An 11,881-nucleotide genomic window follows, 5' to 3' on the forward strand; every position below is an offset into this window, starting at 1 on the left:
TTTTAATTCCAGTTAGTTAACATATAGTGCCATGTTAAATCAGGTATGCAATATAGTGATTCAACAGTACCAGACATCGCCCGGTGCTCATCACCACGAGTGCCCTCTGTAGTCCCCATCACCTACTTCCCCCATCCCTCCACCCACTTCTTCTATGCTAACCTTCAGCGTGTTCTCTGTAGTTGGAAGTCTGTTTCTTGGTTTGCCTTTCTCTCTCTCTCTCTTTTCCCCTTTGCTTGTTTGTTTTGTTTCTTAAATTCCACATACAAGTGAAACCATATGGTATGATTTGTCTTTCTCTGACTGACTTATTTAGCTTAGCATGATATATTCTAGCTCCATCCATATTGTTACAAATGCCAAGATTGCATTCTCTTTTATGGCTGAGTAATATTCCACTATATATATATATATATATATATATATATATATATGCCTTGTCTTCTTTATCCATTCATGTATCAATTGACATGGTGATGAGTTTTGAGATACAACATCTAACTATAATTCATGAAGGAAAAATTGATAAGTTGGACTTTATTAAAATTTAAAACTTCTGTTTTTCCAAACACACTGTTAAGAGAATGAGGAGGCAAGCTATACCCTTGGAGAAAATATTTGCAAAACAGAAATCTGATAAAGGACTTGCATCCAAAATTTATAAAAACTTTAAAAATGAAACAATAAGAAAACAGAAAACTAATTTAAAAATGGGCAAATATCTGAACAGACACTTCACCAAAGAATAAGATATAAAGATGTCAAATAGTATATGAAAAGATGCTCTGGCACAAGAACAGACATTCAAATCAATGGAATAGAATAGAGAACCCAGAAATGGGCCTACAAATGTATGGCCAACTAATCTTTGACAAAGCAGGAAAGAATATCTAATGGAATAAAGACAGTCTCTTCAGCAAGTGGTGCTGGGAAAACTGGATAGCGACATGCAGAAGAATGAACCTGGACCACTTTCCTACACCATACACAAAAAGAAACTCAAAATGGATGAAACACCTCAATGTAAGACAGGAAGCCATCAAAATCCTCGAGGAGAAAGCAGGCAAAAGCCTCTTTGATCTTGCCCACAGCAACTTCTTACTCAACACGTCTCTGGAGGCAAGGGAAACAAAAGCAAAAATGAACTACTGGGACCTCATCAAAATAAAAAGCTTCTGCACAGCGAAGGAAACAATCAGCAAAACTAAAAGGCAACTGACAGAATGGGAGAAGATATTTGCAAATGACATATCAGATAGAGGGTTAGTATCCAAAATCTACAAAGAACTTATCAAACTCAACACCCAAAAAACAAATAATCCAGTGAAGAAATGGGCAAAAGACATGAATAGACACTTCTCCGAAGAAGACATCCAGATGGCCAACTGACATATGAAAAAATGCTCATCATCACTCATCATCAGGGAAATACAAATCAAAACCACAATGAGATACCACCTTACACCTGTCAGAATGGCTAACATTAACAACTCAGGCAACAACAGATGTTGGTGAGGATGCAGAGAAAGAGGATCTCTTTTGCATTGTTGGTGGAAATGCAAGCTGGTGCAGCCACTCTGGAAAACAGTATGGAGGTTCCTCAAGAAACTAAAAATAGAACTACCCTATGACCCAGCAATTGAACTACTAGGCATTTATCCAGGGGATACAGGTGTGCCATTATCGAATGGACACATGCACCCCCACGTTTATAGCAGCACTATCAATAATAGCCAAATTATGGAAAGAACCCACATGTCCATCGATGGATGAATGGATAAAGATAATATGGTACACACACACACACACACACACACACACACACACACAATGGAGTATTACTTGGCAATCAAAAAGAATGAAATCTTGCCATTTGCAACTACGTGGATGGAACTGGAGGGTATTATGCTAGTGAAATTAGTCAGAGAAAGACAAAAATCATATGACTTCACTCACATGAGGACTTTAAGAGACAAAACAGATGAACATAAGGGAAGGGGAACAAAAATAATATAAAAACAGGGAGGGGGACAAAACAGAAGAGACTCATAAATATGGAGAACAAACAGGGTTGCTGGAGGGGTTGTGGGAGGGGGGGATGGGATAAACGGGTAAGGGACACTGAGGAATCTACTCCTGGAATCATTGTTACACTATATGCTAACTAATTTGGATGTAAATTTAAAAAAATAAAAAATAAAGTTAAAAAGAAGAAAAAAGAAAAATCCAGAAAAAAAAAAGAAAAGAAAAGATGCTCAATAGCATTCATCATTAGGGATTGTAAATCAAAACAAAAATGAGATACACCTATTAGGATGGCTAAAATCCAAGTAACTGACAATACTGAAAACTGATGATAGGAATTCTCATTCATTGTTGATAGGAATGCAAAATAGCACAGTTGCTTTTTGGCAGTTTCTCACAAAGTTAAGTACAATTAGGGGCACCTGGGAGGCTCAGTTGGTTGAACAGCTGACTTCAGCTCAGGTCATGATCTCACGGTTCGTGAGTTCCAGCCCCGCGTCGGGCTCTGTGCTGACAGCTTGGAGCCTGGAGCCTGCTTCAGATTCTGTGTCTCTCTCTCTCTGTCCCTCCCCAGCTCACACACACTCTCTCTCTGTCTCTCTCTCAAAAAAAAAAAAAAAACATTGAAAAAAATTTTTAAAGAGTTAAATATAATTATACCATGTTATTCAGCAGTTCCACTCCTCGTATATACTCAGCTGAATTGAAAACTTACATCCACACAAAAACCTGCACACAAATGTTTTTAACAATTTTGTTCACAATTGCTCCAAACTGGGAACAATCAAGATGTCTTTCCATAGGTGAATGTGGTCCATCCAGACAATGGAATGTTATTTAGCACTAAAAAGAAATGAGCTATCAAGCCATAAAAAGACTTGGAAGAATCTTAGACTAAAAAAAAATTTAATGTTTATTTATTTTTGAGAGAGAGAGAAAGAGAGAGAGAGAGAGAGTGAGAGAACAAGCAGGGCAGGAGCAGAGAGAAGGGGACAGAAGATCCAAATTGGGTTCTGCGCTGACAGCAGTGAGTCCGATGTGGGGCTTGAACTCGTGAACTGAACTGCAAGATCATGACCTGAGCCAAAGTTGGATGCTCAACTGACTGACCCACCCAGGTGCCCTTAAATTTTTTTTACTGCTTATTCATTTTTTTGAGGTGGGGGGGGACGGGCAGAGAGAAAGGGAGACCCAGAATCTGAAGCAGGCTCCAGGCTCTGGGCTGGGAGCATAGAGCCCCACATAGGGCTCAAACTCACAAACCGTGAGATCATGACCTGAGCCTAAGTCAGACGCTTAACCAACTAAGCCCCCCAGGCGCCCCAAGACGTGGAGGAATCTTAAATGCCTTTTACTAAGGGAAAGAAGCCAATCTGAAAAGCTACACACGCATGGTTCTAACTATATGACATTCTGGAAGAGGTAAAACTGTGGAGACAGTAAAAAGATCAGTGGTTGCCAGTGGTTCAGTGGAGATGGGGAGAGAGAGGTGAACGGTGGAACACAGGGGATTTTCAGGGCAGTGAAATTATTCTTTATGATACTTTGAGAGTTTATAACTATCATGATGCATTTGTTAAGACCGGTAGAAATTTACAGCACAAAGAATGAACCTTAATGTGTGCCAATAGCACAGTCATTTAGCAGATGGGGGGGGGGGGGGATGAAAGAATGCAGACTCTGACAAAAAAAACAAACTGTAAAACTTGAAATTACCTCACTGAAGGAGGCAGAGAAAAGGTGCTGATGGAAGTATTTTTGGAAATGAGCAGAGACTTGTAAGACTAAACACTGTCCTCTGCTTAGTAAAGTTGTATCCCATGGGTTAACAATTGTGTTCTTGCTGTGCACATGCACTAGAATTGAACAATTAAGTAAATGAGTGATGGATGACAGAAGCCAGGTATCTCACTGTCAGAGTGGAAACTTGCTTACCAGAAAGAGGAGGAGGCCAGAACATCCTTGTGGTGTCAGGTTACATTGTGGACACCAGCAAGAACTCAAGTTTAACTTAATATGGGTTCATGGTTACATGTAGAAATATTTGTAGATGTGTCTATGCACAGGCTAGTATGCACACATAGACTTCCTTACTCTGTCAGCTGACCAGACCTTGAAGCTGACACCCCAGTAGCAATGAGCACACCCAGTGCCCAGATCTTTGTTTCTAAGACATTCCCCAATGCAAGGAACCAGGGCTCCTTGAGGAATTACTAATTTCAGGACTGGACAGGAAATATACAAATGACCCTGGAGCATCAGAAAGTAAGTGATGTTCTCTCTGCTCCTCCCCCACTTGTGTTCTGTCTCTCTCTGTCTCTCAAAAATAAATAAATGTAAAAAAAAAATTAAAATAGAAAGTGATGTGCAAACCCTCCCCCCGCCAAACCAAGAAACCTACCCATCCACCAACCCAACAAACAAAAACACCCCAGAATAATGGGGTCAATGGGTTATGTCAGATGGCATAGGAGCTCACTGAGAGGCTCCCAGTGGCTACAGTCAGAACAGATTGAACAACAAAATCAATAAAGTTGACTAGGGTTGTAATCAAAATACTCAGGACTCCGAACTGATGAAAATAAATTATTGCATAAATTAATAAATGGGCGAGGGGAGACATATCTCCAGTGCAAACCCCTGTTCCCACAGTGTGGGGCTCACAGCGATTTCCCTCCAAAGGGCACCGTCAACCTGGTGGCCTTTCTAGATGCCAGTGTCATGCCGGCCTCACAGCCCTTTAAGCTGTTCCCCCGCCGGCTCTGTGCCCTGCCTGACCAGCCCCCAACTGAGCAATCATGTCCTTTCAGGCCTCAGGCCATGTTTTTCTTTCTGCCCAGGGCACCCTCTTGTCCTCACCAGAGGATCCTCCCATCACCCCCTCTGCACAGACATGCTGGAGCACCAGGATGGCCAGCCTTGTCCCCCTGGGCTTTGGCCCTAGCCCCATGTGGCCATAGCCTGTGGGAGGTCTCTGTCAGAGGCTTTTTTGTTCTCTATCAATAGGGCTGGCCTCTGGCCAAAAGATCCTCAGGGGATCCCAGACCACCTGCCTAGGCTGCTCTTTCTGTAGCTCGTGGGTCGGGAGGGGGCTCCCAGACAACCTTTCTGAGAGAAGCACAGGAACCTCTCGTCATTTTAAGCAAGTTTACAGCAGGTGCCCAGGATGCACCCAGCGTTTGCAGACAGAACAGACAGTGGGGATGGCCTAGAGGACCAGTTCATCCTCAGCATCTTCTGAGGCTCAGCCTGAAGGCCACGTCTCGTACAGCTTTCCCAGCCCAAGGCCCGGAGTGACAGGAGCTGCCTTTTTGTCCTCTTGCCAGGCCCACTCACTGTCTTCCAGGGCTCCAGGGGGCCCGGGCCCGAGGCAGGAGGACACAGAGGGAACCTACCTCATGCGCCCGTGAGCTCTGCACCTCTTCCCAAAACACAAGGCCCCACCTTGCTTGCATCAGGCCCCACACCCTCCTCGCTGGGGGGAAGCAGATTCCAGCCCTGGAAGCAATTGCTATCCTGTGTAGCAAGGGCTGAACCCACCCGGAGACTCAGGCAATGAGTGGCTGTTGTCCATTCTTCTCCTGCCCCAGCTCCTGCCACAGAGGGTTTGAGGGAGCGTCTAAGGAGTGCCTGCAGCATTCACAGGCACTCATACTCGCCCGGGCTCTGGGGGAGAGTCAGGGTGGGCAGACGGGATGAGAGACCCAACCTCTCTGGGGTCCCAGCCGCACGACGGCTTCCCAACACTGCCTCGCTGTAGCCGGCCCACTCACGGCATCACACCACAACCACAAAAGCCATGGGACACTCCCTGGAGCTCTCTGGAACTGGCCCAGCTCGGACACGCACTGTCCCTGTCCAGAGAGACTGGCACGGGGACCTGGACACACTTGGACATCTTGGAGGGCTGGGAGGCTGGGGCGGGATGGCCCTGGCCGGGCGCACGCGCGGGTACCTGGCCTCGGCGTGTCTCACAGTTGTGCAGGTAGCTCAGGTGGTAAATCTTCAGGTTCAACGTGCCAAAATTCAGGTACTTCAGGAAAACCTGAGACAGGGATTATAACAGCAGGAGTTTAAAACCCCAGTTTTCAGAAGGCTTTCGGGTGTGCAAGGGTGCAGAGACGCCCGGCTGCCCGGAGCAGGGCCCATACGCGGCACTGATCTCAACGCACGCAGGTCCATGGCGTGCAGGAGCACACATGCACGAGCTCTCAGAGCTAAGAGGAGGGGAGGTCTACACACAGACACCAAGAGAACACAAGCGCACCCCACCAGCACAGGACAGACCTGGGGACGGGGTGGCCCACACACGGAGGCACCCATGCCCGCAAGGGCCCCCAACACTCACATCTTCATCTTCGCTTGTGAAGCACGGGCCGTCGAGCTTGTTCACGGCCATGATGACGGCCACGACGTCTTTGCCATTCATGATGGGTGTGGCCAGGATGTTCTTTGTCACATAATCGGTCAACTCATCAGCAAAGGAGCTGAAGTGGGGACACTGGGCAGGCAGCAAGAGGGGAGAAAAGAGAGGCAGTCAGTCTGTGGACCTGGCCCACCCTGACCCTGGGGAGGCCGGGCCTAAGCTGCACAGAGTCCACTGCCCAGGCCAGTGCTAAGACCCAGGTGCTGGCGTCGGGAGCCCAGGCAGCACAGGGAGACGTAGCCCGTGGCCTGTCCTTGTGGCTCTAGCCTGGCGCAGTCCCTATCCCTCGATTTGGAGCCAATTACCCCAGCTCTCCATCATAGACTCTGCTGAGCCCTCACAAGCCTGGATGTGGCAGGCCTGGGTCCCTCCGCACCTGCTGTCATCCGGTTAAGCAGGTCTGTTGGATACCTGTCCCAAAGCCCCTCCTAGATCAGGCCGCCCTCTCCTACCTTCACCTCCCTCTGGGCCAGCCCCCACATGCTCCTTCCCAAAAAGTGTGTTGGCTGAATAAAGAGTGAGTGTGAGTTGGGGTGGAGGGTCCCCTGGGAGTCTCCTGGGGTCATGCTCCAGCCAGCAGGTGCTCCGTGGGGTCCGTTGCCCCTATGATAAGGCATGTGTCCGCATCTGGCCCCCAGGGCAAGTCCCGCTAGCTTTAGGGTTGCTCCTCCGGGTCGCTCCTTGATTGGGAGCTGATTGACGGACTTCCCACAGGGAACAAGTGACGGAGTGTCACCAGGATGAGGTCCCCCAGGTGACTGGGACTGTCCTTCGGAGTGGATGTGACTCCAGCTCTACCCTCATACTTCCTGGTGCTCATATTTATTTACATGCAGCCCAAGTGACCAGACACAGAGCTGCAGTGGATGGCTCAGAGTTGGGCTGCTTGGGTCAGGGCCTGGGCTTGCCACCGTGTCACCTCCAGCAAGGGTGGGACAGCCCTGGGCTGTTCTCTTCCCCCGTCAGCTTGGGTTGAGCGAGGCAATCTCCGTAAATGCTCCCTACATTTGGTTATTATTACTTGTTAAAAGAGCTCTTTGGGATTTACTCAAGGACTGTTGGTCCTGTGGCAGACAGAGGAGTCACTGACCCCATGTGACTTCCCGCGCCTTCTCTGTGGCTCCGCCCTCATGTGGCCCAAGGACGCTGCGTCCGCTGCCCAGACTCCCTTGCATGGGCAGCCGGGCCACAGTTCAGGCCAATGGGAGGTCAGAGGAAGCCTGCTGGGGACGAGGACATCCCGTGTTCTCACGAAGAGGTGCATGCATCTGGCACCAATCTTCTCAGTTCCTCTCCTTGCCTGATGATTGGAGAGGTAGCTGTCACCTGCAGCCACAAAGGGAAATCAGTACTGAGCCCCGGAGGTGGCAGCAGCGTGGGGAGTGGCACCAGCGTTCCGTGACACAAAGGGGGGTGTTCCACCTCACCCCAGGCCGAGCACAGGCACGAGCTCAGGACCCTTTTCACGCTCCCATCCTCGGTGTTTGTGAGCTCTCCAGTTACCTTCCTGGCCACACGGCTGGGTCTCTTGGCAGGCCCTCGACTCTGCCCCACACTTTCCTTCCTGCCCTTCAGCTGTGTTCCCCTCTTCCCACCTGGGGTCCCACCAGCACCCCTGCTCCCAGGTGCCCCCCGCCATAGCAGCACCCCCACTCCCAGGTGCCCCCCCTCCGTACCAACACCCCCTCTTGTTCTTGCCACACTGGGACCCTAACTCTGACGCCCGTGGCTGTAGCCTTTCCTTGTCCCTGCAGGTAGCTCGTCAGCTATCACAACACCCTAGGTACAAGGTGAAGGGAGCCTCAGGAAGGTTCTGGCCCAGAGCTGTGCGGTCTGAGCAGAGTCACCCCAGGGCTGGAGTCACCTGCGTGCCACACCCTTGTACCCTGTGCCCAATCAGGCTCCCTGCCTGCGTCTTCTTCTCCACTGTGTCCATTCAACGCTCCCACCCCGGCTTCTCTGCTGAAGCAGACCCCACCTCACTCAGAGCCCCTACCACACTGTGGGCAGGGGGCTATGCTCAGGCTCCCAGAAGCCCTGGAACCAGAGCTTCCTGTAGCAGAGTGTGAGAGTAGGAGCAGCCCCAGCCCCACGGCATCCTAAACCTCATTCCCGAAACGTCTGCCCTCTCGTGCTCCCAGTCCAGGGGTTGGAAGCCACCCACCACCCCATGGAGGGGAACTTGGTGTCTCCTTGGCACCTCCCTCCCCCTCGGCCTCAGTGGGTCTAGGGGCCCTGTGACTGCTCGAAAGTGCCCCCAACCCTGTCCCTACTGCCCAGATCCTCTTCATTGCTCTCCTGCAGCATCTATCCATGTTCTGCACTGCTGGCCTGGTGCTGTCGCCCTCCTCCCTCTTCAGAGTTGGCCTGGCTCCTAGACCTTCCCCACAAAGCCGTGCCCCTAATGGCAGTCTAGCCTCCTTCGACCCCCCAACGGCTGGCTGCCCCAACTGGGGTCTGGATGCCTTGGCAATACGCAGGACCCTTGTGATGGACTGTTTCTGGGCCCACAGCTCTTTGGAGGGGAGTCAGAGACTGTCCCAGAACCATGTCCCTTCTGCCTGGTTGCTTGCCATGAACCCTTGGGGGTCTTAGGAGCTGCAAAGTGGTGGTGGGGTGATGTTGCAGCCCTGCGGTGTCCTCCTGCCACCACACACTGGCTGTCCTAGCTGCCTGCAAGGGTTCCCTGCCCCGCTGGCACACACTACCCTCCAAAAACAGCCTCCATGCTTTTCTCATCCTGCGAGTAGGGTGCTGGAGCCTCGGACGGAGCAAGGCTCTGTCTCAGTATCCCATTTGACGACAACCTGGGTCTGGGAGCCTGACATCGGCAACGCTTAGAGCTTTGTGACACACTTAATGGAAATGTGCTTTTTGGCTGATGTGGGCTCTGTTCTCAGTTCTACCGCGTCTGAGATAAAGAAGAGCCAGCACAGCCCTGAAGATTGAGGCCAGTGCTATGCCCCTGGCCCACCGGGGGACAGATTAGGGCAGGCTGTCCTCATGGAGGCGGGAGGGTCTGAAGAAGCTGAGGGCCCAGGGATAGAGGAGACACAGGACCCAGGATGGCCATGCCAACTGACTCAGACCCTCACCCAGCACAGGCTTGGGAGGCCAGTCGGAGGACAGGCCCCTGGGGGCTGAGGGGTCTGCCTCAGACTCAAGAAGGGAGGGGTCAAGATGTAGAGAGAGAAGGAGCAGGGGAAGTCACTCAGTGCAAGCCCCCCGCACCTTTCCCCACTGCCGAATTCCTTATTTTCCTGTTAATTCAGGCTCCTGATATTCTGATGCATGGGTGACCCATTTCTTAAACGGGAGTGGAGATGAAGCTAATCCCAGAGATTACTATATTCAGGTCGCTGGACCTGGGGTTGTTTAGAGCAGATAAGTTTAAGAGGATTGCTACCACTTCCTTCCCAAGGGACCTGGGGGGACGTGCACGTGTCTGTTCACCTCCAGGAACTAGGGGACAGAAGCTGTTTTGAGAGAAGCCCACCCTGGTGGGCAACCCCCTCTAGATTCCTTCACTGAAAGTGGAAGAGGCTGGTCCAGCTCAGGGCTCCTGCTTGCCCCTCTCAGAGGCGAGAAAGGAGAAGAGGGGAGAAGGCAGTGGCTCCCATTCTGCCCCAGCGGCCTCTTCCTGCTCCTTCTAGGAGCTCCTCAACCCCATGCCCACATTGGAGGCCCTTGCCCCTCACACACGTCCAACAGGCACCTCCTTCCCTCAAGTGCCACCCGCCCTGGCCTCCACCCCAGGGCCCCTGTCCTCCTGTTGTGCTAGCCCCACACTCGCCCTCCTTCCCACCCAACAAGAGCCTGTCCTGTTTCTCAGCAACACGAATTCCCACCTACCCTTCCTGCACCACCTGGACCAGCCCTGGTCTCCCTGCTGCTTCTCCCGAACCCCCAAACTTGCCTGTGCGAGCGAGCAGCATGGTCTCCTATGGGGTTGTGAGTTCCAGGCTCCAGGGTCAACTGGCCCTTCCTTTCTGGGCCTTTGCACAGCCCCCTGCTCTGACCCCTTCCCCCCCACCCCCTCCCCCCCCAAGCTCCTGTGCAGGGGCCTATGCGTCAGGGAGGCAGCAGGGCCTGTCTGGGCCACCCTCCCAGCCACCTCAAGGCTGGCTTCCTTCCTTTCTGTGAGCTCTGGACCAAGCCACCCCACTCACCCCACTCACCCCACTGCCCCAGGCTGCCTTCCTAAAAGAAGAGGTCCCCACACGGCCTGCAGGCTGGCCGTGGGATGGGTAGGGACCTCTCGCCAACCGCACCAGTCGTGGCCCAGAACCCACCTCCGTCACGTCCTTGATGTTCACCATCTTCTTGGTCTGAGCCACGTGGCCCACAACCCCAATGTCCAGTGGGAAGACGATCTCAGAGTCGGGGGGCACCAGGCAGTCCTCTAGGACGCTGCCGGGCTGCACGCTGAAGAGGCGCGTGGCGAGCTCAGCCACGCCGTTGCGCTGGCGGTACATGAAGAGGCTGCAGCGGTCGGCACGCAGGATGGTGCAGAGGCGTCGCAGGATCTTGAAGACCACCCGCTCCATGTTCACACTCTCCTGCATGTCCTGCACCAGCTCAAAGAGGGCCGTGCTCTCCTCCACCTGGCACAGCTCGCGGAAACTGGCACAGTCCACTGGCTGTCCGTCCTCGTGGGCGCCAGCCACATTCTCGGGGCTCAGCTTCTTCCCAAAGTACTGGTCCGCGAAACTGGGGTTCTGGTCAAGGAACTGCTGCACCTGCTCCCCGCTGAGGCTCATGGTGTCCCACTGCCCGTCCAGGAGTCGTGGCCGGTCCCCAGGCACACACAGACTCCCAGCAAACACTGTCATCAGCAAAGCCTTTCTTAATGACGATTACTGAGGACTGGGAGGACGCCAGCTGACTCACCCACGCTTGCCCCCCTTGCCTTAGATCTTGGACTTGGTCTGATTTTCCCAGGGGTGGGTGATGATGGGAGCTCAGGGGCTTCTGCCTGTGGCAGGGGTCCTGGGAAGCTGGGGGTAGGGAGTTGGCTTCCACCGGAGGAGCCCCTCACACCTAATCCTCCAGAGGGGTCATCCCACAAACACCGTGACCCTTTCTGCCTGGGGGATTGCCTGATAATTCTGGATGGTCCAACAGGCATCCCCACATCTCCTGGCCCTCATACCTGGGCTCAGGTGTGCTCGAGAGGTGGGGCACCAGCTCTCCCCCTCGGGGAACTGCAGCCCAGCCCCAGGCAGGGAGAGGAGGACCCTCCTATGGTGGCAGAGGTCAACAAATGCAGCTCCATGGCTCCGTCCTCATGGAAGGAAGTGAGAAGGGAGGAAGATGGTCCGGCATCCAGTGTGGAGGTCGGGCCACAAGATGGGGGTTTGCAGAGACCTTCCTTTCTCTCTGATGGTGAGGAGGTGGCCTGGGCATTTGGTCTTGCAGGTGAGGGGTTTG

The 11,881-nt window shown here is 52.3% G+C and overlaps 1 protein-coding gene across 2 annotated transcripts in view; it reads right to left on the reverse strand.

The window, feature by feature from the left end:
• PDE6B (phosphodiesterase 6B) overlaps positions 1-11,347 on the reverse strand; it is a 35,617-nt gene extending 24,270 nt beyond the window's left edge. Inside the window, exons 1-3 of one of the 2 annotated variants that reach the window (XM_040490117.1) lie at positions 10,744-11,347; positions 6,374-6,526; positions 5,981-6,070 (exon numbers count right to left, since the gene is read on the reverse strand). In XM_040490117.1, coding sequence (XP_040346051.1) covers positions 5,981-6,070; positions 6,374-6,526; positions 10,744-11,283 — 783 coding nt within the window. In that variant the 5' untranslated portion in view covers positions 11,284-11,347. Of the gene's footprint in view, positions 1-5,980; positions 6,071-6,373; positions 6,527-7,541; positions 7,803-10,743 lie in introns of those variants that run through there. The other variant, XM_040490124.1, reaches the window with a different exon arrangement.
• Between the last annotated feature and the right edge of the window lie 534 nt (positions 11,348-11,881).

Source organism: Herpailurus yagouaroundi, unplaced genomic scaffold (assembly GCF_014898765.1).
Source record: "Herpailurus yagouaroundi ecotype Mexico unplaced genomic scaffold, PumYag 28, whole genome shotgun sequence".
In the NCBI taxonomy this organism is placed as follows: domain Eukaryota; kingdom Metazoa; phylum Chordata; class Mammalia; order Carnivora; family Felidae; genus Herpailurus; species Herpailurus yagouaroundi.